The 27,762-nt window shown below is 37.3% G+C and overlaps 1 protein-coding gene across 1 annotated transcript in view; it reads left to right on the plus strand.

Annotated features, from left to right (window-relative positions):
* The first annotated feature begins 483 nt into the window (after positions 1–483).
* DDC (dopa decarboxylase) overlaps positions 484–27,762 on the plus strand; it is a 58,616-nt gene continuing 31,337 nt past the window's right edge. Inside the window, exons 1-6 of the mRNA XM_074899471.1 lie at positions 484–579; positions 6,410–6,646; positions 12,651–12,764; positions 13,438–13,557; positions 18,970–19,104; positions 22,314–22,457. Of these exons, the coding sequence (XP_074755572.1) occupies positions 6,446–6,646; positions 12,651–12,764; positions 13,438–13,557; positions 18,970–19,104; positions 22,314–22,457 (714 nt within the window). The 5' untranslated portion in view covers positions 484–579; positions 6,410–6,445. The remainder of the gene's footprint in view (positions 580–6,409; positions 6,647–12,650; positions 12,765–13,437; positions 13,558–18,969; positions 19,105–22,313; positions 22,458–27,762) is intronic.

Below are 27,762 nucleotides of genomic sequence, written 5' to 3' on the forward strand. Positions count from 1 at the left end.
ATAAAAATGACAGGTGGCTACCTGGATACATCTAGGAAAGAGAACTCCCCATAAAACTTTTAGAATAGAGGAGCAAACCTTGAACATTTAGTATTGTCTGCAGTCACTTGAGTGGTGTTTCAACTGTCACTCTCTCTCTCTTTCCTGAAAATAATGTTTCACAGAAGTGGTTCAAAGCACTTGCTTTTACAGCAACCGCCACAGCAGAAACGTCCCAAAGTGTGTAACGCAGACCAGGAACATGTGATCAGGCACTCACTGTCAGACTCATTTATGGAGTTCGTGGAAGAAAACACACACCACCTCACAACTAACGGAGGCAATGGCTGTTACTCAGATCCATCTACCTTTTGAGTAGCTTTTTTTGCTAAGTATATCTTGGAGGAGGTGTGGGAGGAGGGAGAGATGCTGCTGCTGCATGTTCAATGCAAAGTGCTTGGCTGTGATAGGCTGAGGGGACATGGATACTCTGCCTATATATGCTGGCAACTGCATCCTCTGCGCTTTATAGCTGTCACAGAGGAGCAAAGAAAGACAGTGAGAAGGACAGAGGAGAAGGAAAAGCCTTACCAACTCACTGTAAGTAACATTATTTGTCCTTAAAGCTTTGTGGTTATTGAATTCAAGTAGGTACATTTGGATTAATGCAACAATTGGTTACTTAGACTGGGAGCTCGGCAGATAAACAGCCAGCCTGTGTTATTTTAGAGATAATCTGGGATACTCAAAGAGCATTTCTTTTAACCTAAGTTTGCACAATGTGCTGTGCACCTCTCATGTTATGTTTGCTTGTTTTTACATATGATGTATGTCAGCTATAACTGTTTATGTACATTTATGCAGAATCCCATGTATCGAAAAGTTTCTGTCTTGTCTTTCTAAGTGCAACAGTTCTGAACATCCAAGCAGACCTTGAGAAATTTTCTGCCAAATATTTTGAAAAATAAAGTTTTCAAGATAAATTCAGTGCATGACTTTTCCTCAGAAATAACCCTTTTCACATCATTATGAGACCTCAGAAGGGAAAATTACTAAATCTCAGAATCTGTGCTAGTGACAGCAATGAATAAAACCAGCAACTTCTAACTAGAGAAAGAAATTTTAAAAGGAAATGTAGAGCCTGTAACATATATACCTCATTCTGCACTTGTGCAAAGATCTTGGCTCATGCAACAGTAGAAGTACAGAGTAGATCCATTTCCTTTTACTCATGCTGGAATAAAATTCATCCCACAGTCGTTATTCAGGCAATACTCCTATTGTCAGTAGTAGAAGTTTAGCTTAATAGTAGCAACAGCTGCAAAAACCTTCAGTTGGGTTCAATAGCAGAAAGTCCTCATGGCTTCAGTGGTGTCACTGTAGCACCATGAGCCTTTAAATACATTATATTCTGCAACAATTAGTTGGCAGAATAGACAGTGTACTTTTCTCATTCATTGGAAAGTTATACAGTTATTACCTTTTTTTGAGCCAATGCAGTTATCATTTTAAGGTGCTATTAATGCATCTATTCTGTATTTAATAAGAGCTGCTAAAATATTTTATTATGTTAGCTGTTTCTTATTTGACTTTGATGAACTGGAAAACAGGCACACATAAAATTATAATATATCGAATAAACCTCTCTCCTCATTTGTTCTTTTCCCCCTTTTCCCCCTTTTCCCTCTTTTTTCTCTTTTTCTTCCTCATAACATATTTCCTGGTAGTATTTAGTTATCTTTTACATTTATAATTACTTAATACAAAAAACAGATTCTAAAGTTATAGACAATACTTTTTAACAGAAATAATAAGCTGAATGTTATCTACATAACATTATACCTCCAAAGTAATCTAATACTTAATTGTGCATAAACTGCTCATTTGTACGGTTCAGTTTCAAGTAAAGTAGAAAACGGTTTGCAGATGAACATTATACTGACTATACAATCTAAAGACTAACAACAGTTTTCAGTAACTTCACTAAAATAAAATATTGCCATGTTCTAATTTAGTGTACTGAGATAAAAGGAGTAGCTTAAACAAAGCAGCAAAGAATATGTCAGCTTTAGATTGTGTAGTGTACTTGTCCTATGACAAAGTCCAGCAAAATTAAAGAGCAAAGAGTTTATATAATAATAATAATAATAATAATAATAATAATAATAATAATAATAAAAGATACATTGATGTCATATAAGGTTTAACGTGATTGTTCTTGTTTTTATCTGAAGTTAAGAGCAAAACTCAATCTTTACCAGTAAAGTAGGACTTGATCTGAAGAAGTATGCAGTGGTGACAATATCTATTGATGCTTGCTAGGAAGAGAAGTACTCAGACATAGTATATGTTTGGTAAAATTGTATTTTATCAATCGGAGTGAGGCTATCGATGGATTTGAATACGGACTGTGCTTACAAAGTGGTAGAGATTGATAAATAGGCAGTGTCTCCTGAGAAGCTGTGCTTTTCTCACTTGGTGTTCAGCTGGCAGATGTTGAATATGCTGAAATTCATCCTGGGAGGTGTGAGGTCGCCGAGAGCATAGAACCTTAACCACTCTTTGTGGGTCTTCCAGAAAACAGACCACTATTAAATACTTCAGAGAGAGGTTCAGTTTCTCTGAAATGTCCATTTAGTTTCAGAAACTCAGCCTTTATTATTTTGCAGTCCCTTCAACTTAAGTGGGTATTTCAAGTACACACACATTGTAACACTCAGCGCTTCAGAAAATACGGATGCTCTCAGTGTTTTCATTTTAGACCCTAGAGCTGAGTCATCTGAGGTATTTTCCTTCTCAGAAAATCACTTTCTATATTTTTAAAATATACTGGTGTAGAGGGAAGGTTTCTCTATGCATTGTGTTGTTGCATTGTATGTGTTGCATATGCACGTGAGAGCTAAAAGAGAGAAATATTCTGTACTGACAGAGAAGTGAAGTAATTTGCATTTTTATAGTACTAACTGGTAAGCATTACAATTGTCAGATACTCTATAGTCTACTGGATGTGGCTTCCGTAGCAAGTAATACTTTCAAGAAGATGAAGTGAGATTTATAATGAACAGCTGAGGAAGAGAATAAAAATAGGGATGAGAGTGTAAGTGGGTCTTGTCACTCACAGAAGAATAGATATAAAATAGGAGGTGAAAAGGAAAATTTAAATAACTACTGTGTTCCTGCAAGGAGTATGCCTTCACAGTTCCTGGTGAGATACGTACATTACAGTAGTAAGGAATTTTCAGGCAAGGACTTTGAGGAAAGAAGATGCATGGATACATAAAGATAGATGTTTAGATAGATTTTAGTTTCTCAGTATTGTCTTTGGGGGAAAGAAGAATGAAATACTTAGCTTCAGATTGAACCAGATTGATATATTTTACTGGATCAAACTCAATTGAAAGTTCATTAGAGGTTAAGTAGATACTAGTTTATATCAATTTATAACACTGCAGCAAGTATGGCAGATTTGGGATGGATGGTTCATCCTCCCATTCTTTAAGCTTAAGCTTCCTGGTTCAATTACTTCCTCCATGCAAAACAGTGGGATTCCCCTGTAATCCAATTCTTTATCCCAAATTTTGAGAATGCTATTGCAACAGTGATTCATGACAGAACTAGTGCAGCTAAAACAATGTGAGGCTAAGCTAGTTCTTGGGAAGAACTATAGCTAGCAAATAACAAGATGTCAAGTGGTTATCTAAAATGTATTTTGTCAAGATGAGTTGACAAATTTCAGTTCCATGGTCATAGGCTGAAACCACAGAATACATATCCGATGTTTAGATCTAAATTTTATTTTCTTATCCTGATATCCAAGAAAAACTTTGTCCAAACTACTAATAATAAAAATTACAATAAATTATATCAGCATACTATATAGGAAAAAGATGACGCAAATATTACTTGGAATAGAAAGAAACTTCAGATCCAAAAAAAATCTAGGTGGTAGAAAAATGGTCACAAGTTGTATATCATAGTATCTATGTTGTGGTAGTATGATAAAGTACATTTGTTTTTGTGTATTTGTGAGCTGTTTTGAGCTTACACACAATGCTATTTAATTTATATCATTTGATTTATAATTTGGAAAAAAGATCAAATGATCCACAGAAGCTTCTGTGCTAAGCGGTCACCTATATTTGATTGATACAAAGTAAAGCTAGAGAGTAGTATAGTGATACTCTTACCTGTTCTGACATCATACTGACAGTTCATTGGTCCAACAGATACTGAACTGATCCACATGTAAAAGTCTGTAGGAAGGGTGGTGAGCAGCAGTAGCATTAGAAACACCAAATCCTCAAGTTCTGAGTCAGTTTAATCTCAGGCAACTCCCACTAATTTGGCAGTCATGGTTTAAATTCTTATTTTCACAGCTTTCATCTCTGAAACCAGAGAAAAAAATAACAGATTCCCACATGCGAATTCTTTAGAGCATGCTATAGCAATGAACTGATGAATGAAGTAGCATAAAAATGATGATAGCATAAGTTAAGGGTTAATTTAGAGATACTTTGAAAAAGAAGGGAAACACTACAATATTTAGATTTCTTCTGGTAAAAATATCTAAACCAAAGAACTGAGCCCTGGGGTGTAATTAGATTGCTGCCACAGAGATGCATATTGATTGCTGCAGTTCATGATGATTCATTTGGAAAGTTTATTAAAATTTTGAACTGTGGTCAAAGATGTGTTAAAAGAAAATGCACGTAAAATTTGGATGCTATTGAAGAAATGGAATCATCCTGACTATAAAGGAGTAGAAACAAAACCGCTTGCTTAAACACAGTCTTTCAAAAGGGAGATGACATACAAAGCTGCCCACCAGAATCCTCTAAGGACCGTAATGACCACTGGTAATGTGTTTCCGGCAACTTAGTAGCAAGATCTGAGAAAGGTCTTAATTCCCCTTTCAGAAAGTCAGAGAGAGATCCAAATAAACACTTTCACGATGGTTAAAGAGAGTAATATAACTCTAACAAAATAGCAACAAGAACAGCTATTTTCTGGGGGTCTAGGGGTCCCTACTGTGCAGATTCTTGCCTTCCCAAGTGGTTCATGACCTACAGCAGCACTGTGCCTTCTTAAATAGCAGCAGCAGCTGCTGCACAGAAATCCCAGATCCTCTATTTGTAGCAGCAAAGATGTCTCTAGGACGGTGTTTATCAATGATGTCTTTCTTCTGTAATGTGACAGTACTAATTCAAATATAATAAAGCCCAGAAAGGTCTCTCTTTTCTCAATATGATGTCCTGAGTTATAAATCCTTAGCATAAAGAGCTGATACCTAAGAAATCATCTCATAATTACATAATATTCACATTGTGCTTAGTATAATTATTTCCTTACCAAGTGAAGATTTGAAGATATGTGAACTAAGCATAGTATTTCTTTACACCAGAAGGGAGTATCCTTGTTTCAATTGCCAATTTTATTCTACATTCCAAGGAACAGTATCACTCACTCAGAGTGTATAAAGACTCTTGGACTTTTTTAGGCACTGTTGGCTCAACATTGTATTCACCGAGCATTTGAAATGCACAGCCACACAGAGTAGAAAAGTTGGACGGTCCAGGATGTCAGGAGCAGTCACCCTAGCAATATGAATTTATGTTTGCTTAGTACTTTGCAGGCAAACTCCAGTTTACTTCAGCTGAGCCATATATCACCTTGTGTGTGCTCACACAGTCTCTGCCTAGCTCAAAGCACACCTCGAGATCCAGCCCAACACCTTGGAAATAGGGACAGCGCCAGACAGAGCTTCCTCACATCCTCCTGAAAAATACATTATGGATCAACTCTAAGTGAATTCTAATTGAAACCTCAGTAAGAAAGAAGATTTTATAAATGGCATTGCATGTGCATTTACAGTGAAAGAGTAAAGAAGCTAAATCTTGAGCACAGGAGGCAAGAAGTACTTAAAGTAACAGGACAGCACAGTGGATCACTGTGATAACTGTGATTATTATAGCTTGTTATTATAGATTATAATAGAGACACAAAGCATGCTATTTTCTTAGACACCTTCTTTATAAGGCAGGAGGGAGTTGATTATGTGCCATAACAGTGCCACATCCTTGGCACTGGCACACTCAACTAGCAGCAGTATAGATTAAATCTGTGAGTTCTGATTCTTCATCGACATACATCTACTGCTCTTCTGTGCTATAGATACAGCCTATCTGTATTAATCTACATCGTGACCTAGTCATCACAGATTTAACAGTGTGATTTACTTCTGTACAATGTCTAGCTAATACTGGAGTGGAGCAGAATGAAACACTGTATGGGCATTGGCCTAATGTGCAGAAATAAAAGACGATATGGTCTTTTCAAAAAGGCCGTATGAGTCATCCTATAAATCATCTGAATAATGGGTTTAAAACTAGTAAAATTTTATTTCAGAAGTGACTTTTTTTTCTTTTTTTAGGGTTTTTCTGATAATAAGTCCTAAACTCTGATACCCATGGATGCTGCAGAGTTCCGCAAGAGAGGGAAGGAGATGGTGGACTATATTGCAGATTACCTGGAGAGGATAGAGAAAAGACAGGTCTTCCCAGATGTGGAACCAGGATATCTAAGGCCCCTCATTCCAGACTGTGCACCCCAGGATCCTGAGAGCTTTGAGGATGTCTTTAAAGACATAGAGAAGATCATTATGCCAGGGGTAAGAAAAATGGATTTGTAGTGTAATGTTCAATACTGCATTTAGGTTTTCGAAGACTTTAAGGAAAGTGTGGATTGAAGTCTGTGAAGCTAGACCTTATGAATGTAAGTACCCACACTGATTAGCTTTTAGAAGGCAGGAGTCTGCTTTATATCCATAGTTAAATATGATCTAACACTTTACACAACTAATGTTTTCTGTTTTTGCTAGAAATAATCAGATCATTCTTTTGCTTCATGCGAGGCTTGCTTTTGGAAATAATCCCCTTTTCTCCCTCGAGTTGCTTAAGGCAAAGCTTCATAACTTTCAATTTCATGTGATATTTTTGCTACTTGCAAAGCATGGTAAATATTTTATAAAATGGGATTTTTATTAGTCTGCTGTGCCTAAAACGTTCCTTCAAGCTGATCTTTAAATGTTAAAATTCTCTTAGGAGACTTCTTTCTATTACAGAGTTGACTAGAAAGGATTCTCCCCAATACTTATTCTGTTGACTTACTCTCCTAAATGTCAACTTCATCTAGTTCGTTTTAAGGCAGACGGCCATTACCTAAATACTAGTCCTTGGACAGATCAGTGTTGGACAGACAATACAGAACAAAGCATCTGGCATTTGTCTGGTTCTGAATCTTCCTTGTTTTTCCACTCATTGTATACCTTTTTTATTTTAAATATATGCTTGTCTCCTAAGACCTCTAAGTAGCTTGAAGAGGATGGGATTATTAGTATATGTTAATGAGGAATCACTCCTTTGGATCTCTGCAATAACTACTTTGGGTTGCTTTTCTAGATGTAGCTAGGTGATATGATTGCTATGTGACTGGACATGGAACAACTGCTCTGCAAATGTGTTTAGTCAGTGTACTATAATACCGATTCCTTTTTATTGACCAATGCAAATATTTGATATTCAATATGACTTTATCTTGTTTTCCTTGGAGCCAACCCTGCTGTCCTTTCACAGGCAAAAACCTTCACTGAAGTCAACAGAAATCTCTCTGCTCTTCTCAATGATTTGTGGATGAAATCTTAAATCCAACAGAATTATATCAGTGCAGATTAGATAAGAGAATTATGTCCAACACATGCAAATACTTTCATTGCTGCTCATTGATATGATTGCTTTTTCTTTTTCATTGGAAGAAAATACTAAATACTTTTTTTTTTGTGTCTGTGAAGTAGAACAGAAAACACTTTGCTTTGAACACTTGAGAACATTCAATAAAATAATACCAAATTAAAAAATAAGATATGAATCATTTGAGAATAGAAGGTGAGCCATTGAATTCCAATTATGTCATCCACATGTCTTGTTTTCTCTGAACTGAATTGATTTTTTTCTTGATATTTACATGCCCTGAAAATAAATTTACTTATACAAAGTGGTACATTCTGAAGAAGGAATGTTCTATCCAAAACTTTTCTCTGGTGTGAAATGTTAGTGTTTGTGACACAAAGAGCACAAGTACATAAATCCCAGTTCTTACAGTAACTCTGTTTCTGCCTGTGTTGTTTATACTAAATACTCACATGAGCACATAATCACAAAGTCATAGTATAGTCGAGGTTGGATGGAACCTCTAGGGAACATTTAGTCCACCCCCACTGCTCAGAGCAGTCAGAGCGTGTTGCTCAGAACTGTGCCCAAGTGGGTGTTGAATATCTCCAAGGGTGAAGTCTTCAAAATCTCTCTGTTGTCCTGTTCCAAAGTTCAACCACCCTCACAGTAAAAAAACTTTTTCTTTAGTAAGTGACTTTTCCTGTATTTCAATTTGTACACATTTCTTCTGGTCTTGTCACTGGATACCACTGAGAAGAATTTGGCTTCATCTTCTTTACACCCTCCTATGAGGTGTTTATACACATTAACAAGATACCCACTGAGCTTTCTGCAGGCTGAACAATTCCAGCTCTGTCAGCCTCTCATCCCATGACAGATGCTCCCATTAATCATCTGCATGGCCCTTCACTAGAATCACTGCAGTGTCTCCATGACTTTCTTGTACTGAAGAACCCAGAACCAGACACAGCATTACAGGTGTGGCCCCACCACTGCTGAGTACAGGGGAAGGATCACCTCATTTGACATACTGGCAACAGTTTTCCTCACATGGCCCAGGATGCTGTTGCCTTGTTTGCTGCAAGGGCACATTGCTGGCTTATGTACAACATAGGCCCATTTCTGCAGAGCTGCTTTCCAGCCAGTCGATCTCTGGCCTGTACTGGTGCATGGGGTTATTCCACCTACCTAGTCGATATTTCATCAATGTGTCAGTAAAGATGTATAGGATACCCTGTGCCTTCCCATTGTCCATCAAGCCAGTCATCTTGTAGCAGACTGTCAGGTTGCTTAGGCATGATTTTCCCTTCATAAATGTTTGCTGCCTAGCCCCAATCACCTACTTGTCCTTAATATGTTTGGAAATAGCTTCAAGGTTCTATCATCTTCCCTGGGATTGAGGGAAGGCCTGTAGTTTCCCAGATCCTCCTTCTAGTCTTCTTGAAGATAGGAGTGACATTTGTTTTTTTCCAGTTCTCAGGAACGTTGCCCAGTTGCCATAACCCTTCAAAGATATTTGAGAGTGGCTTCAATGATATTGTCTAGCTCCTGCAGCACTTGTGAGTGCATCCCATTAGGCTCCATGGACTCATGTATGTCCAGTTTATTTAAATGTTTCCTAACCCTGGTCCTCCTCCAGGTGAGGTCTTCCTTGCTCAAGGCTTTTCCCATGTGTCTCAGGAGCCTGGGATTCCTGAAGGCAAATTTACAAGTAAAGACTGAGGTGTAATATGCAGTGAGCGCCTCAGCCTTTTCCCTGTCTTTTGTCACCCTTTTTTGTAAAGGGTGCTTTTGAAAAGCATGCTTTTCTTACATGCTTCCTTTTTAAAACTGAGCATTGTCAGGAGCTGATTGTTCATCTGTGAAGGCCTCCTGCCACTCTTGCTTGAGGCATGTGGCATGAATCATTTTGGAACTTGGAGAAAATGATCCTTGAAAACCAATCAGTTCTCCTGAACCACTCTTCTCTCCATGTCTGTTTCCCATAGGATTTTTCCAAGCAGGTCCTGTAGCAGGCCAGAGTCTGCTCTCCTGAAGCCCAGGGTTATGATCTGCTTCGTGCCTTTCCTCCTGCTCTCATGATCCTTCACTACAGCATCTCATGGTTACTGCAGTCAAGGCTGCCCCTTTCACACCCCTGACCAGTTATTTCTTGCTTGTAAGTATGTGGTCCCACAGCGTGTCTCTCCTCATCAGTTCTTCCATGGTTTCCTGTGTTAGGAAATTATCATCAATGTGCTCCAGAAACCTCCTGGATTGGTTGTGCCCTGCTGTGTTGTCTGTCCAGCAGATATCAGCTTTGTTGGAGTCCCCTGTGAGGACTATGACCTGCAAACATGAGGTTTCTTCCAGCTGTGTGAATGCTGTACTCATGTACTTCTTTGTGTTCAGGTGGTCTATAGCAGACACCCACCTGAATGTTGCCCATCTTGAAATCTCCACCAGTCCTGACCCATAAGCTCTTAACTGGCTCATTGTCCATCCCTAGGCAGAGCCCCATGCAGTCCTGCTGTTCTCTTGCTTAAAGGATCACAGGGACTGAGGGAACAACTGCTGAACTCTGATCTCCACAGCAGGAAGCCAAGGTGGAAAGGATCTGCATATAAAAATATCAGTGGGAGTAACCCTTCTCTTTCATACTTGCTCTGTTGTCTTGAAATATATCCCAAAAATGATCGAGTTTAGTTGTAACTGCAAATAGCAGTACTGAAGACACTAATTTTCCCCACATTGGGTCCATTAATCTATGAACTTTCAAATGAAGTACCTCTTCTTTGTGTGTGTAAAGGAAGACTCTTGCTTAGACTAAGCAAGCCACAGAAAGAAAGACATCCTTAGAAGAAATCTGGGAAATAAAATGTCTCTGAGAAGCATTAGAGTGGTAATTACTGAACCCAAGACACTTGTGTATCACTGTTTATCAGCAGAGGGCTGAAAAAACAAGCATCAATTATGTCACACGCTTTGCAGTATTTGACAAAGTGTGTCTGTTCCAACATGGTGAAAGAAATTAATTTTAAGCTGCTTCAAGAGAAGGGGGAAGGGGAGGAAGGAGGAAGAACTGCAGCTGCATTTGCCCTAGGGCTTTTTGGCTTTTTTTATTTTCATGAGTGGTGCAACTGGAATCTGCTGTGTTTCATCAGACAAATGGCTCCCAGCAAGTAGGCAGTTTAACTTGATTAACCCAAGATGAACGTCACAAGTTTTACAGATCACGGTGGATTAGAGCTGGGGAGATTAACAGTGGCAGCCCTGACTCATTATGGACGTCAGTGAAAGTCTTTTTGTGTGGGTCCTTTCAGGGACTGCTGTTTATTAGGTATTTTTTTATCTGTTCATTGTTTTCCTGTGAAGAACCAAGTCCCATCGCATTTTTTTCTGATTTGTGAAAGAAGGTGTTTGCCACAAGTGCTCTAAAACTTTGTTACAGAAAAGAAAGAGATCCTGACCAGATGTAAGGTATACAGCTAAAAATGTTCACAGTAGCTTGTGCTTGGATATCTGATTTGAGCAGGTTTGGACTTAGAGACCATTAAAAGTGAAATCTTGAACATACCAGGTACAGGGCAAGTTTAGACAGTGGAAAATTGTAGTGGATAGGGGCTGTTTTCATAGGAACAATGTAGGGGCATCTGAAATATTATATATGGTATACTACAGCAGAGAAAGTGATATCTGATTCATGGTGTATACAAGAGTTAAGACAGTTTCCCCTTAACACAGAGCATGTCCCTTAGTGACAAACTAAGGCATGAAGAAGGTTAGAAGAGGAAGTAAAAGGATAGTTGTAGCATGCAGAACAGTGCAGTACAGTGATCCTTAAGTTAGCTCCAGAACCAGAAACCTTATCACAGCTGGGAGAGATGGGAGAGTGAATGGTAAAATTCATCAGAAGTCAGAATGTGGAACAAAACAGCAAGGCAACACTGAGCAGAGTCAAGAGACAGTGTATGCTCTTACCATCCTCCAGTTGTAACAGAAAAACTCCAGTATTAAAAAACCGAAATGGTGCAGGAAAAGGCTAGGCTTCAATAACTTGGCAGCCTCTGGATTTCCCGCCAAGGAAAGATCTTATACAAATTCTTGCTTATAGTCTAGCTAATCCTCTAGAAGCACCATTTTCTAGAATTTGCTTTTTATCTTGAATGTAAAAGCTGTTTTTGCCAAATGTATCATATCACATTATTTCCACTGACCATTGCAGTGTGGCAGTACATTTCCTGTTTTCAAATTTTATTAGATACAAGTTGTAGAGCGCTATCAAGTATCTCATGGATCCTTAAAATTGCTTAGATGTTGCATAAGATCATTCTAAATATTGCTGCTGCAATACAGTTGACTACAATTTGTGCAGTTATTGTCTTGTTCTCTCGTATTAGTATGATCACAACTTGTCATAGGGAGATGATAGTTTAATTTTCTACAGAAGGGATTGGATACTGGAATGGATTGTTTCGTTTCATCATGAGGAGCTGTTTGGCCAAATTCGGTGCCTGAATTTTAGCAAATAACTGCAGAGTTTGGGCAAGAGAGTTCTGTGGACCTCTGTTGCACTGAAGACAGTCTTGCTAAGTCAGTTGCATGACGGAGATGAAAGAACATATTCTGTTCTTTCATCCTTGAAAGCAGAGACTCAAGAACAGTGCCCTGCACAGAAACTCATGCTGCCACTGTCCATGCAGTTCTTGTCTTCTAGGCAGACAAAGGGAGTATTCTGATTTTGAAACTGTTGGGAGATGGGGGCAAGAACTAATTAATTTCTAAATCGAGTAAAAGAAAGATTAAAAAATTTGAGAAAAATTTGAGAAAAAAATGGGATCCTGTGTTACAGCCAGGTAGTCGAGAACTTTTGACTGGTCCTAACCTCTAATATTTTCTGATTTTGTGACAATTTTTTTCTGCTTCCTACATTAGTTAAAAATTACTATTTTGCCCTTAATACAGGTGACTCACTGGCACAGTCCATACTTCTTTGCCTACTTCCCTGCAGCCTCTTCCTTCCCAGCTCTTCTTGCAGATATGTTGTGTGGTGGAATAGGATGTGTGGGCTTCTCTTGGGTAAGTTTACAGGGGTTTGTACTGCTAGGTGGTAACGGTGCTTCACCTTGCTGAGATTTTAAGCTTTTCAGTAACATTTTTCAATGAAATTATTGATTAATAACAGTGAAGTCACCGGACCATTTTTATAGCTAAATTTCCTTGACTAGTTAAGTGTTTTTACATAGACACCCTGAATGTCTCCGGGAATAAAAGGCTATTTCCTCTTAGAAGTTTTGTCTTTCAAAAATCACCAGCATTTAGTGGTAACAGTGCAAACTTACTGGTAATTCATTAAGTAGTATGACTGTTGCCTGTCACCCAGTGTTGTTACTTCTTTTATCATCTGGATAAATGGAACATTATGTTAAAAACCCCCACATTCATATGAGATGGGGTTTTCTCAAAAGAGGTTGATAATTTAATGTTGAAAAAAATATATGCAAGATACAAATCCTGACTTTGACATTTGATAGTCACGGTTCTACGTGAGGCCCAGTTTGACTGTTTTTAGTAAGCATTAGAAACAACAGGCACAAAATGGTCTTCAGGTCCCTAATTTAGCTGATGCAGTTAGTCGGCTATTCTATAGTCAGAAGACAGAAAGAGAGAGAAAGTTATTCTTGCTCTGGTAGATACTATTTCTCTTCATGGTCTAGTGAGGTTATTCACTCTGTTCTATTTTTCAACACAGGCTGCAAGTCCAGCCTGCACAGAGCTGGAAACTGTCATGCTGGATTGGCTAGGGAAGATGATTAATTTGCCTGAAGAGTTTTTAGCTGGGAAAGATGGCCAAGGTGGAGGAGTCATTCAGGTAAGAGGGTACATGGAAAAAGAACAGGGGATGAGTTTGTGGACCTTATAATTTTGTAAAATCTTCATACCAAAACACAATTAAAGGAAAGATATATTTTTTTCTGCTACATGGGTTCCTTTTCAGAAAGACTGATGCTCTGTGAGAAAGTCCGTATGTGGGTAGGATCATTTATGAAAGTAAAGGTTTTGTTTTCAGAGCAGCTGTATTCTGAAACACTCTTCTGTGAAGAATTGCTAGTAGTTCAACTTAACAGCACAATTTGGGCTTAAAATTTAAATAAAAATTTGAAAAATCATGTAGGATGGAAACTTTAATTCGTTGATCAAGTGAAGTGAGCTCATACTTACCAGCAACATGAAGCAATGTTTCATGGCTGAAAATAGAAAAAAAATTCTCAAATAGAAATATATCTGAGGATTTTGAGTAAAGCATCATGAAAAGTGGTTACAAAGGCTTCCATGAATTCCACCTTACACACATCCAACAGTTTTCAAAACAGCCTTACTTTTTTCAGAAAAAAAAAAGTGTCAGAGATCAAGCAATGGATAAGAACATCAAAGAGAATCTTCTATAAGTAGAAATAACAGAAGGTAGAATAAAGTCTATCAGTCTTTGTCAAATAAGTTGAAATTATTTTAGTAAGTTTTCCTTATATAACAGCATGAAATAGTGGAATGATACAATGAAGAGCTGCTTAAAATTTGAACCTAAATGATTCTATCACTAGATCATACAATTTTCAGACTACACTGCAGTATCCAAAATAGAACAAAACGCCCAGACTTTGATGTTGACTGCTGAATGAAAGCCTACAATGTCTGAACAGAGTATCTGTATGATAATGAATATATCATCAATCGGTGAACTTGCATGCATAATAAAGTTATATTGCTTGTCAGCCATGGCTCCACTAGTACATGGTCTTTCTGCAAAAGCAGACTCTGTTCGCAGCTCTTAATCTAACTAAAATAAGTCTCTACTATGAAAAAGACTGAATTTTAAATAATAGTTCTGTGTTACTTCGATAATCTCCCGAGTCTGATTATTGGAGGCCAGGGCATAATCCACTTTATTCTAAGACAGTCTTCTAAAATACATGCGAATTACATGCTAGGAGGCTTCTTTCTTTGTTCTCAGCTGCAAATGCCTAGAGCATATTCCAGTGAATTCTTCCCAACATGTTCCCAGGCAAGTATGAACTTAACCCAACTGCTATGATTCTCCTAGGCAGAGCCGCACCTACACCAGTGTATTTCCAGTATAACTCTTTACTCATCTGCTTGCTCTGTTAGGATCTTTATCATTATGATTACTAGTGAGGGGGTTATATTCAAGAAATCAAGCTTTTGTCACACGTCTCAAACTATTTATTTTGTACCAGTGAAAGCAGGCAGTTATGTCTGATGGTTATCATCAGGAAATACTGCCTTTCCAATGCTGGATTACCCATAATTTTAATCAGAAACCAGTCAGTTTCAAGAATCAAAAGTGGGCTCTGTGTTTCTGCTTACGATGAAGTCATTTGTGCTGCAGATCTTCTTGTCTTGCTCTTGAAACAATAATGATACAAATAAGAGAGCGTGAGGCAAAGACAACACGAGCATGTGAAAGTGCCAGTCATTCTCTTGGTAGATATCAAGTAATTATTCTGGTATTGGGTAAAACTGAGCCCGTGAAAATTGGTTCTTAATTACATTTAAAAGTCTATGTCAATATGAAGCACTTTGTTGTTGTGTGCAGGATGACACTTGAAAATGGCAAAAGATGAAAGAAAATTTCAGTTCAGAGCTCTGGTGGACATGAACATCAGCTCTTGCTGATATTTCTTCCGCCTCTTGAGCCTGCTTGCCATGGCAACCTTTGTTTGCTTGCGGTAAAAGGAAAGGTATCATCATCCTTCACTTAATGCAGAATACAGCATTCAAGAGGAGAAAAAAACAGCTTTTAAAAATAAGTGAGAAAGCAACTTTCTTCCTGAAACTTGTATCCTGCTGTTCATTCTAGATAAACTGCTGAAAAGTGTGCCTACTTTGAATTTTAAGGAGTTTTCTTGTTCTGCAAAGAAGTATTTTAAGGGTGAAACAAAATGAGACTCAGCCTATATTTGGTCTGGCAAGGAACACTGCCGATTTATCTTTCATGTCAGTTAGCCGAGTAGTTCAAGAACCAAGGGTTTTTTTCCTCAAAAATATTTAGCGCAAGACTTCAGTGCCAAGTGAATAGAAGAGCCTTACAAACCATGTTCTGCAAACACTGTAAGCTTCAGTATAAAAAAGGTGACTTATGGAAACTGAGGGAAGGTGAAAAAGCCTATGTCTATCATGAGACATCCAAAAACATTTCCAAGTTGCTGGATTCAGGTGCCTTTAGGCAGCGTCCCAGCTGTGTATCAGGAGGCAAGATTCAGCTGGGCAACAGGCCCTTTCCTTTTCATCCTTGTTTCTGTGTAAGGAAATTCATACAAGAACTGCTGCATATACTAACTATGCACCAGCCTGGATGAACGACCAGGATGCCAGGACATCTTGTGGCACTCCTCAGAAGGCTGAAGCTATTCTTGAGCCTAAGTGATTTGCCTGCCCAACCAGGCAGGCTTTAGCATAGTGGGAGCTAATACTTCCAGATCTCAAATGAATGCCTTAACCTTTGGAATTTCCTACTTTTTTTTTTTTTTAATATATATTTGTGTGCATTTCTTCAATATGTGTATTCCTTACATATCCTGGAAAGACACTAACAGTTTTACAGGGCCTTATCTTTACCAAAAAAAAAAAAAAGAAGAAAAGCCACTTTCTCCACATGTATTGAAAAGATTTTCATGTATCCCCTTAAATATATATTTTAATTAAAGTAATAATTAGTATTATTTTTCACATATTAAATGCAAGGCTGACAGACCTAACTTTACTGTGAAGAACCCGGGTTTAGAAAGGTTGTTTTCAGTCACTTGCCTAATACAAGATGGAATTAGATCTTGCACACAGGTTTTATGTTGCCCAACTTCATTATGAGGACATATAACTTACGTGAAAAACTCTATGAACATCACAATAAGTTGCAGTGGTTTGCACAAATGAAAAGTATTCTCATCTGCTGAATTTCTGGAAAAGGCATTTCAGGCAACATTGTGTGATAGTACATGACCGTTATGCAGATTATGCAGGGTTCTTTTAAAAGATTATATATTGCTTGGGAAAAAAAAAAAAAAAAAAAAAGGAAAAACCTCAGCTTCTCAGAAAATAGGTGATGTTCTTGACTGTAAAATGTTCCTCACATCTGCTGGACACCCAGGACCCAAGTCATTGTATTCTAGCTCACAGGACTGTCAGGAAGCACAGGTATTTTTCTTCACTGCTACATAGATGATAATGTGTTGAGCATGGCAGAAATAGTTTTGCTAACAAAGACATGATGACAGAAGTTTCTCATCAGAAAACTTACACTGTGTGAGGTTTATCCCACATTTTGTCAGATAAAGATGAACATATACAAGAACATATACATATACCTTTAGAGGAACAATTTATTTCATTCTGGAATATTTGCCTAAAATTGATGGAATTACTGCTTTCTGGATATGCTTACCTCTCTCCACTGATATTAAGGGACCCAAAACAATTATCTCAGATATTTAACTTTTTGAAAGTTATTTATGATCTTGAAAGTTAATTTATGTGTAAGATGATGATTGTGTGCACACACTCTTGCGTCATGAGTTCTGAGAACTACAGGCAGGCATGATTTCTCAGTGTTCAGATATTCTGAGTATCTGACTACAGACCATAGTCAGAATAAGATTAAATGGGGGTTGCCAGATTATGTTTTCCGTAATTAATGGATCGAATTTTCTTCACTCCTTGCTTCCACATGGAAGTTCTACCTTACTTGACCCAAGAAGGATATTTGTTTTCCTAGACCATTCTGTATCTGTAATATTTCCCTCACTTGCCATAATGCTGTATGCAGCAGCAGGTATAAGAAATGCATAAAACTGTCTCCAGCTCATTTTTGTGCTCTGATGCAGACCCTGGGGTCTAAATTCCTCAAATCCCACATCACCAGTAAGGCAGATGAAATATGTCATCATCACAGTACATTTAGTAGACATTTAGGGACTGTCCTTTTTCCTGCTTACCCCATTCACGAGGCTGCTGAATTTCAGCTGGATTGAGTTCACTCAGTGTTGAGATGTTGACATGTGTAGAAGGAAACTTTGTCTTATATAAATAGCTCAGCTAACTTCAGCCTTAAAGAGAAAGTCACTGGGATCGTTTTCATGTATGAAATCTGTAGGATCAGGCCCATCTCCAGGGAAGAAATAAGACTGCCCAAATATTTAAACATTTATTGTAATTAGTAAATATACCCAGCTCTTCAACAGAATTTTGCTACAGGATAAGAAACATCACTCCAAAACAAGCTAGTTGACACTGGGGATATTTCTGAGACATATTTATTAATAGAAGCAAGTGTATTCATTGCACTGTTACGTGCTTGGCAGAGGAAGGTTCACATGACAATTGCTAAACATTGAAAGTACCTTAAAACTCGATCTTGTGTATGGACACCCTAAAACACTGACATTAATGAACTTGTATTAACAAACTGTTACTTATAGTTCAAAAGAGCAGCTGAGAGCGTGTTTCATCTGCCTGATCTAGAGGAAAATCATAAAAAGAATTTGTGGGAATTTATATTCTCTTATGAAATTTACAGATTGTTACAAAAAATTCCCCTCTGTTTTGTCACAGAGTATCCAAGGCACAATTTAAACTCATGTTTTGAGAGTCAAAGTGCAATTTAGAAACAGTGTGTGACTGTTCCTTTCATCTGTGTGTTTTTGATGAAGAAAACATACATAACTAATACTCTGAAATGCAGTTAGCTATATTGAATCATAGCTTTGCTTTTTCAGTGTTTTTTCCTCTTTTAGCCACAATAACTGATTTGCCCAGGGTAGCTCTAAATATTAAATAAACATTATAATTATACATGTTGCTTGATAGAAATGAGAGTTGACAGATTCTGATGGAAGTTAAATGTGTGGAAATCCAGAGTAATAGAAATCAACAGTTACTCTGCCATATTACTGGTTAACAAATGATCGGTGCCTGGTTCAAGAGCCTTTTCACATGCTTTTAAGCCTGAAAGTCCAGCTTTCTAGCACTGATAGCAAGGCTGGTGGCTAAACTGAACAAGCACAGAGATTAAAGGGAGCAGACAGAGGCATCAGGAAGGAGGAGACCAAGATCAAGTAGAGATTCCTCCCTTGCTGTCACACATATTCTTAAAAAGCATGAGATTTCTCATACACAGTTTCTGTTAACAACTTTGCAGATTCATACAGAAGAAAATGTTCCTTCTTCTGGCATGTCTTCCTTTTGAACCTTCCTTCAATTTGTCCCACAGGGAAGTGCAAGTGAGGCCACCCTCATTTCACTGCTTGCTGCAAGAACAAAAACTATCAGACGGGTGCAGTTAGAAAAGCCTGAGCTAACAGAAGCAGACATCATGGGCAGACTGGTAGCCTATGCTTCTGATCAGGTGAGTACCTCTCAAAACCATGGAAACATGGGGTCTATACTTAACAATTGCAAGTAAATAAAGATACTTGAGTAAGGTGTTAACTTCAGTTGTGTTGAGTAAGCCTAGACCATCTTTTGTTTCTTCTAGGCTTGTGTATCCATGCATGCACACATTATTTTCCTCCTACATACACATGTGCAAGCAAGCAAACACACATACATCCTCCCTCTGTATGCACACATGGGTGCAGGTGCATGCACACAGACAAACCTAGTGTGTTAATATAGAGGAAACTGGTCATAGTACCTGAAGAATCCCAAAGCGTTACTATTTTTTTAAAGAAAAAAAATAAGATCTTCAGGTATCAATCCAGCTAAGAAATCTTAAAACAGAAAATATAATGCTTGATTTCAGACTGTGAGTGGTATTTAGCAGACTGAATTGGACTAAATTCTCAGCAGGACAGAATCATTAGAGGTTTTCACTGTTAATGAAAGCAAATTTTAGTCTTGTGAGTTCTGCTGCTCCTACCTTTCTGACACAGTAATCCTACTGAAAAGCCAAGCAATGTTGTTTCACTAAATAGCTGTGACATTTTCATATCTAATTGTCAATGAGATAGAAGAAACTTATTCAGTACTTGATATTTAGTTTAAAGTAATATCTGATTAGGCAGAATAAAATGGCTGGGTTTCAGGCTTATCTTGATTTACTACTAAGTGTATATCAAAAAGCACTGGAGAACAAGTTAAAAGTACACTTGCTCTTTGCTGGTGGGAAGAGGGACTATGCTTGTAGGGTGAAAAGTCAGGATAAAAAATAGGAGGAAAGATAACTGTTTTCAAAAAGGGTATTTATCCATTTTTGTCTGGAACCCAAAAGTCTGTATTATGCAGACCACCAGTCCCAGAGAGCTCAAACTCTGACCCAGTGAAGCACAAAGCCTTTTACTTGTTTTCATTTTTTTGTCCCATGTAAGTGGCTGGCCTGAAATGAGGACTGACAGGCCTTCCTGCCTATTGAAGGTCAGAGGATATTATGTTTACAGAAGGATTTGCCGTAAGATATTGCTGACCTTTCAAAGCAGATTGTTGTAGAGCTCACCGGTCCTTCTGCATTAAGAACAGACCTGTGTGACTCATAGGCAATAATCCACCAAAGAAAGTAAACCTAAGCCATTCTGTGGGAGGGAAAACAAAGCACTGACAGAGCACAACACTGCAAGAATTAATTAGGAGGAAGGTAAAAAGTTGACTGGTGAGGAGACCCAGAGCGCAAAGCTGAACTCAGATTTCATGTATGTTGGGAGATCATTTTAGCTTCTAGGCATTTTGGGAAAATCTTTATCCCATTGAAATAATTTTGCTTTGTGTTAATGAGTACAGAGCAGGACTGGCAACAAATCCTTCCTCAATAACTACTTGGGTTGGAGAGAACAGAAGAAGATTCCTGTCTGGTTTAGTGCCTGGGGTATCCTGGCTGAGGCTCCTCTTGCAGGGGACACTGAATATGAGACCTTGGAGCTGAGAGGAACATCCAGATATCCCTGACAGTAGACACCTCACTGTTTGGGACCAGGAGAGAAACTGGGGTAGTTTTTTAATATTCTCAAATTTTCTCAGGCCATTTCCTTCATCAGCCTTTTTTTTTGGCATGTTTATTTGGGTACCTTAAGCAGCTACCCACTCATTTAATGGATTTCTGTTTGGTTCCTTGCTCTCCTCAAGGGTGGTGGGAGATTTTTGAGAGTACTTTGCTGAGGACTAGGAATTCCATGGAGAAGCAGGTTACTGAAGATTTGTTATAATGCATCTTGGCAGTTTTAACCTTAAGATTGTGAATGGCTGTAGTTATCAGACAGCCTTATTACAATTTTGGAGATTTGAGGAAGCAATTCAAAAGTTCTGACTAACAACCTCAGTGTTATTATTATAGTTTTCTTATTTGCAATTCTTGTATAAATCAGTTATAAAATACCTCTTTCCATTGTACACTTGAATGGAGTATGATATTGCTATGGTGTACATTGTTTCCCACATCAAAAGTTATGTTTCAAGTCTAGACTTCCAAATTTTCTCAAGTTGGTGCCTAATTAGTTTACCAAAGTATTTTAATAAGAGGCACTGCTGAGATACAAGTTAATAGTAAATCTGCCTTTAAAACATGTAATTCTAGGGATATGTGAAGTTGAAAGGCAAAACCTTTATCTTTATCTGGTCTTGTTCAACCTATGTTTTGGCTTAATCTTTTCCATGATTATATGCTAAATTAGAATAGAATTAGTAAGTGCTCTTGTAGGCACTAGCAAGAACCAACAAGGGTAGGATGGAGATTATGAATGAAAATAGTCATGATATGAAAAGGTAAGGAACTTTCTCTTTCAAATCAATGACAATTAATGACATTTTAGATGATGAAAGATAAAAAGGTATGCGGTTCTTTTAGTCATGCTCTAAAGGAGAGTATTTTGTGGCTAAACATACCTTTTACTCTTAACAGAGCTATTATTGTATTGCACTTCACAAATTTACAAGAATTTCTTATTGATATCTTTGGTTTTATTTGCTGAGATGTGCTTTATGTTCTAAAAATACTATTTAAGGGGAATTCAAATAAAGTGGGGTATAAATAAAATCACATATTGGGAATGATCCCTAATTGCCTAAAAAAATAAATGAATGACTGAACCATAATTTAGTCAGTAGGTAATCTAAAAAATAATGTAAGAAAACATCTCAGGCTATACCATACCATTATGCATATTTTTTAGAGTTCAGCAAAGCTGAACACCATAAAAATATGCTAGTGAGCAACTGAATCATTATCAGGCAAGCTGAGTACCTGCATGTCTTTTGGTTGATTTAGAGCCAAATCCTGAAGCTCTTAATCAATCTCACCTAACTGTGAACATGTTAATTAAAGCTTTCACTAAGGTTAATTGAACTCTTGTCTGAATGAAGCCATGGCAATGGTCTCGAGAATACTTCAGGGTTCCTATTAGTGTATTGTCTATGTGTATGTATGTATGTGTGTATATATATGTCTGTCCATCTGTCTGACTATATGAAAAAGGGAGACATATGTATCTGTTACATACCAGCAACAGTCCCAGGTTCTCAAGTATTGCTTTACTTGAAAGAAATTTTTTTTTTCTTTTAAAATTCAAATTAACTCCTTACATTTCGATAGAAAGGTATCTGTCTTCAAACTTGTCGATTTCTTTGCAGGCTCATTCATCAGTGGAAAGGGCTGCCTTAATTGGTGGTGTGAAGATGAAAAATGTTTCTTCAGATGATACATTTAGTGTTTGTGGTTCAGCCCTAAAGAAAGTTTTGGATGAAGACAAAGCTTCTGGTCTTATTCCATTCTTTGTGAGTACTGGATTTTAATTAATCAGTGGATTTATTGCTTCTGATAAGCTATTTTTGACATGAGTAGATGATCTCATCCCTAACAGAGGGATCAATAGGCAGCCTAGCTAGAATACTAGGGCAGGTTCCGTGAATGTTCTTCACACACCTCTCTGCAGGAAGAGCAACTAATTTGAGCAGCTGGTTGCACTTCTCAGCAAAAATGATGTTTTAAAAGGACTTAAAGTTATATCAACCAGTAGAATAAATGGAGGTAAATTTTGTAGTTGCATGTAAATCCTGCAGTGTTATAATCTCCTGACACTTGAATTCTGAACTGCCTCTTTATTTTTCACTGATTTATTTACTTACACATAAAACAAATTTAAAGACAAATTAAATGATGGTGTCTTAAATTTAAGTATTTTCAAGAAACAATAGTTTCCCCTCCTCACTCCTTTAGCAAAGAAATGAACCTCCATAACATACTCCAAATATCATCAAGATCAGACATTGTCAGACAGGTATTTGTGAGTATGTGACTTATCTCTAACAGATAAGCTATAGGAAATCCAGCTGTATCCAGCTTTAGGTGTTATTTCTTTCTATCTGTCCACTTCCTATTCCAGAGATTCCTGCTTCCACAGCAGTCTATCAAAACCAAACACATTTGTATCTCAGTAGCTAAAACTCATAATCCCCCAATTTTTCACAAAGAACAGTGTTAGATCGGATAAAATTCTGAAGTTCGGTTCTACTATGGTAAGTACCTGATGGAAAAGAATATTTGGGTTTTTTTTCGTGGAGTAAGTAACCTCTGTTGTGGTTTTGTACATCCACAAAATATTTTGCTCATTTCCAATCATTATGCCTCTACAAAACTTGATTCAGACGATGGTCTGTATAGATCTATTAAAGGGTGTCATATGCTACCAAGAATATGTTTTTACTGGCCTCTACTGAAGAAAAATTGAAGAAAAAAACCCCCGATTTTAGAAACTGAAAACTTTAAAGTGGAATTTTTTAAGAGAGTCAAAAATATGTCACGATTTTTTCAGAAGTCATGTCTGACTTGACGGTTGTTTCTTTCATGTGGTAACATTTTGAAAAGGGCTAATGTGACTTCAATTACTGTGAACTGTTTTCAGAAGAATTAGCAGATTAAGCATGATTATAGTCATGTATAGGTGTCAAACAGGACAAAAAAGCTTAAATTTCACCAAGTTCTTTTGAAAATGTAATCTTTTTACTCTTCTTGTTATTAATCTTTAGTGTCTATTTTAATGTAGTATGCAGATGACTAGGGTGAAAAGTGTAATTCATATGTGCAGAATGTTGCTAATTTCTAGTCTACCTAGAACTAGCGAGTCCTCGGGATGAACAAACGGATCCCATCAGTTGCTTTTCAATATAAGACTACGACCAAGAAACAAAGTATCTCTAGGGCTTCCAAAATGAACTTGCTTCTGTGGGCTGCACCTATTGAAGTGGAGATGTGCCATAAAGCATGTTTTATTTCTCTATTATATGATACCATCTCATCATATCTGATATAGGGTCCTAGTTGTTTATCTCACTGTTAATTTTAAACAATTACAAGTACAGCACTATATAATATCGTGATGCACTAACTACCAAGTGTTTTTTCCTCATCTTTTGTCCATTAACAAAAGAATGCAACTTGCCCCTCATACATATTAGTTCCTTATTAGTTTTTCTATGTGTACCAAGATGAAATAAAAATTTCTGTTTTATGTATTCAGTGACACCTTTACAAAGAAAGGGTGATTTAGCTGTTGTTTTTCTTCCTCTGTTTGCTTAGCTGTGCAAAACAGGCTTTCAAAGGCAGCAGGGGCTCAGTCTGAGGTAATATGGCCTGTACCAGGTCTTCCTTTTATTTGTATACATAAAACATGTCAGCTTAGATTAAACTAGATCTCATTATCCTTATGGTTTGCCTCTTAACTCAAAAGGTGTGTTAATTCTCTGTCGTGCTTAGCAGCAGTCTGTGCACTGTATTAGTGCTCCTTTTTCTGGCTTGCAGATTTCAAAAGCCTTTCCATTTCTTTCGTTCTTGAGTAATTTGGTGTTATTTTGTTTTGTTCTGGTGACAAAGATATGCACATTACCAAGGAAACACCTTATGCCACTTTATTCCTTGTCTTCCTGTATTCACTGATCCTTCACTAAGGGGAGGCATTCAACATGAAAGCAAAAAAGTTTAACAGAAGAAATTCTGCCTGAAGATACTTGCAACAGCAGAGAGATCATTCCTAATGTCCTAATGAAGACATCTTGGATGCATCCAAGCTGATCCAGTCTCCCTTATCAGAAAAAAAAAAAAAAAAAAAAGTTTTGTAGGGCATTAAAAAGAAAATACAAGCAAATTACAATGCCTTATAGGCATCATTCTCCTCTTATATTTAATGAATAAATGAGGAATCATTATACGGAACTTGATAGAAATGCTTTGCTTGTAGAGATGAGTGGAGAATCAGGCGTGTTTGCTTGATGTGAAACAGGTTCTCTCATTACGGCAATCTGGTAATTATAGGATTGGCTTTCACATACATAGGGTTTGGCAGTCAGCCTCTTTTTTGGGAGAGGCACTGTCTTTAAAACACATCACTGAATTCCTATCCACCATCAATATTTTGATTACTAGAACTAGTAATGGGTATATCATTTTGTTCAGTGAAGACTCACCAATTAGTGTACTCAGACCTCTACCTTTGTTTCCTTTTTTTATTTCTAAATTCAAACTTGTGTTAATTTGTCTCTTTCAAAATACTTCTGCAGAAATTGAAACAGAGATAATTTCATACAGTAAAGCAAGCAGACTGTGCAAACAAAGCACTTAACCGTGTCAAGTGTTGAGGCACTAAAGTTGCCACCATTTACTGAGGACTAATTTCCAAGTATGGTTGATATGCAGCCCTTCATCTGGTCACTGGTTAAGGGGGAGTTTTAAAGCATGTGCTGAAGTCATGTCCATTTTATTAATTATAAACACTAACCAGTGGTTAAGCACATGCATAAATGCCTTTCTCAGTTGAGCCCTATGCTCCCAGTTCAATGCAGGCCTCTGCGTTGGATGAATGTTGACCAGTGTCCCCTGCATTCAAGCCTAGTTGACCTGAATGTAAGTGGCCTGTGAGCTTTATGCTGTCTTTCATAAATCAACACTGATACATTGCAGCTGGCATATATATAGTACAATATACTTCAACAACCTCATCCAGTATAAAGCTGCTATGACATGATCACCTTGCTGCTGAACAAAGGCCCAGTGTGAAATTTCTATGATTCTAGCTGAAATTGCTCTTCTGAATTATGATCTTCAGGATATTAAGAAGCAGGCTGTTTGTATCTGGCCTCACTCAGGAGACAATAAATCAGAATTAGACTGACAGAGGAGCCATCATTTCAGCAGAAGTTAACACTTAGATCCTCACCACAGATTTCCATTTGGAAGAAGCATTCTTGAGACACGTACAGATGTCTAGGGTGATGTTTCTTAACCCACATCTTGTGAATGATTTTGTCAAATACTGAATGGAAAACTTACAGTTTTCTTCAAGCCACAGACGTTCTCATGAGTGTAAGCTGGTGAACAACTGAAGAGGAGAAAACAAAAAATAAGAGAACTTTGAAATTTCTGCCTCATTTTAGTTAACTGCAAATGAAAAGCTTTGTGGTGAAACTGTGCAAAATGTGTCCACATCTTTTTCAAAAGCTGTGGGAGGTCTTTCAGTTGAAAAGACTGAGAGTCATTGCTCTCAGGCATCATAAAGATTCATGCATGTTTCCTGACATAGCTTTTGATTTCAGGAAAGTAATACATGAGATGACTGATGCAAGCATTTTAGCTGCTTTGTATTCACAACCAGGGCTGAGTCAAATTTGAAGTGCAGAACCTGAAAAGGGTAAGGCCTGCAGGCTATACTGAGCCATCAGTCCCATTTCTGTGATGCAGTCTGATCCCCACCCTTAGCACAAATGTGATTTTGCTGGTGTTACACAGGTTACAAATTGAGTTAGATTCATTGTGTAGTACTGAGGCGAGGTAATGAAAGTCCTGACAAGAACAGATGCTGTCACTTTAAGTGGTTTCTGAGAATTGAAACAAGTAGCTTTGAGGCTTAGACCTGCAGAGAGGACAACAAAATTATTTTAGAAACTGAGATATACTTTAGAGAATAAGCCAGTATTTAAATAACTAAGCATATGTTTGATCTCATATAATCTCTCATTGAAGCAACATACTCCTTATCCTGATTAGGAGAATACTTTAACTGCAGTACAACACTAGTAACAATAATGTGTAACTTTCCATTGTGAAATATACCTTATTATTTTAATTGCTGGACTAGCCAAGATAATTTCACACTAATCTTGTCAGAAAGTTCATACTATATTATCATAAAATATGTGTATAAAAGCAGAGCTAAGTCTATAGTGCACTCTTTATTTGGGTATTTTCCAAACCAGTGAGTTAAATCCTATTCTTTATGTATATAAAAAAAATATAATTTTCATCATGGTATCCTCCATTTCTTGTGACTCAATTTGTAGATCTGTAGTTGAGCCAAAGATGAAATGCAGGTTTCTTCTGACTAAGGGAACATGTTAGGTAGACAATAATGTGATAAATATATTTTCACTCCATACATGCATGCCCTCTTATAAAAAAAGGGAGCAAACATTCCTCTTTACAAAAATATCCTGCAATCTTTTTAAAGCAACCTCCCTCTAAGGATGATTGAACTTCTGGAGAAGTTATAAACATACATCAAGGCACTGTAATTATTCTGTTCTTATGTGTCTCAGGAATATGGGAGGACCCAGTATAGATAAAGATTAGATTATTTTGAGGGAAAGATGTGTTAGTAGCAAAATTTTATTAGCTATATATTCAGTTTACTTCTAATTTTCAGAACTGTATTGGTTTCAAACTCTGGTTCTTAGTAGCTTGATATAGAAAAAATACTGAATTGTCCCTTTCTTATGTTAATAATAACTTTTCCCATAGCCAATATTTTTTATTGGTGTAATGAAACATGATTATAGTTGTTAATATTCTGTAATTATGAAGTGGGGGGAACATGTCTGCTGTCAGGGATAAAATGTTTTCATGGTTTTATATGATTACTTTTAATGAGGTCTGTCCTATGCAGGGGCAGGATATGAATTCCTCTTGAAGTGTACATAACTTTTTATTAATTGAGTACTGAGTACTTTCCATTAAACAGAAACATTCATCTCCATACAACAATTTAAAATATCTGTGAGGTATATGGTATAATATAGATGCAGAAATGTTAAA

This window comes from Athene noctua, chromosome 2 (genome assembly GCF_965140245.1).
Source record: "Athene noctua chromosome 2, bAthNoc1.hap1.1, whole genome shotgun sequence".
Taxonomy (NCBI): domain Eukaryota; kingdom Metazoa; phylum Chordata; class Aves; order Strigiformes; family Strigidae; genus Athene; species Athene noctua.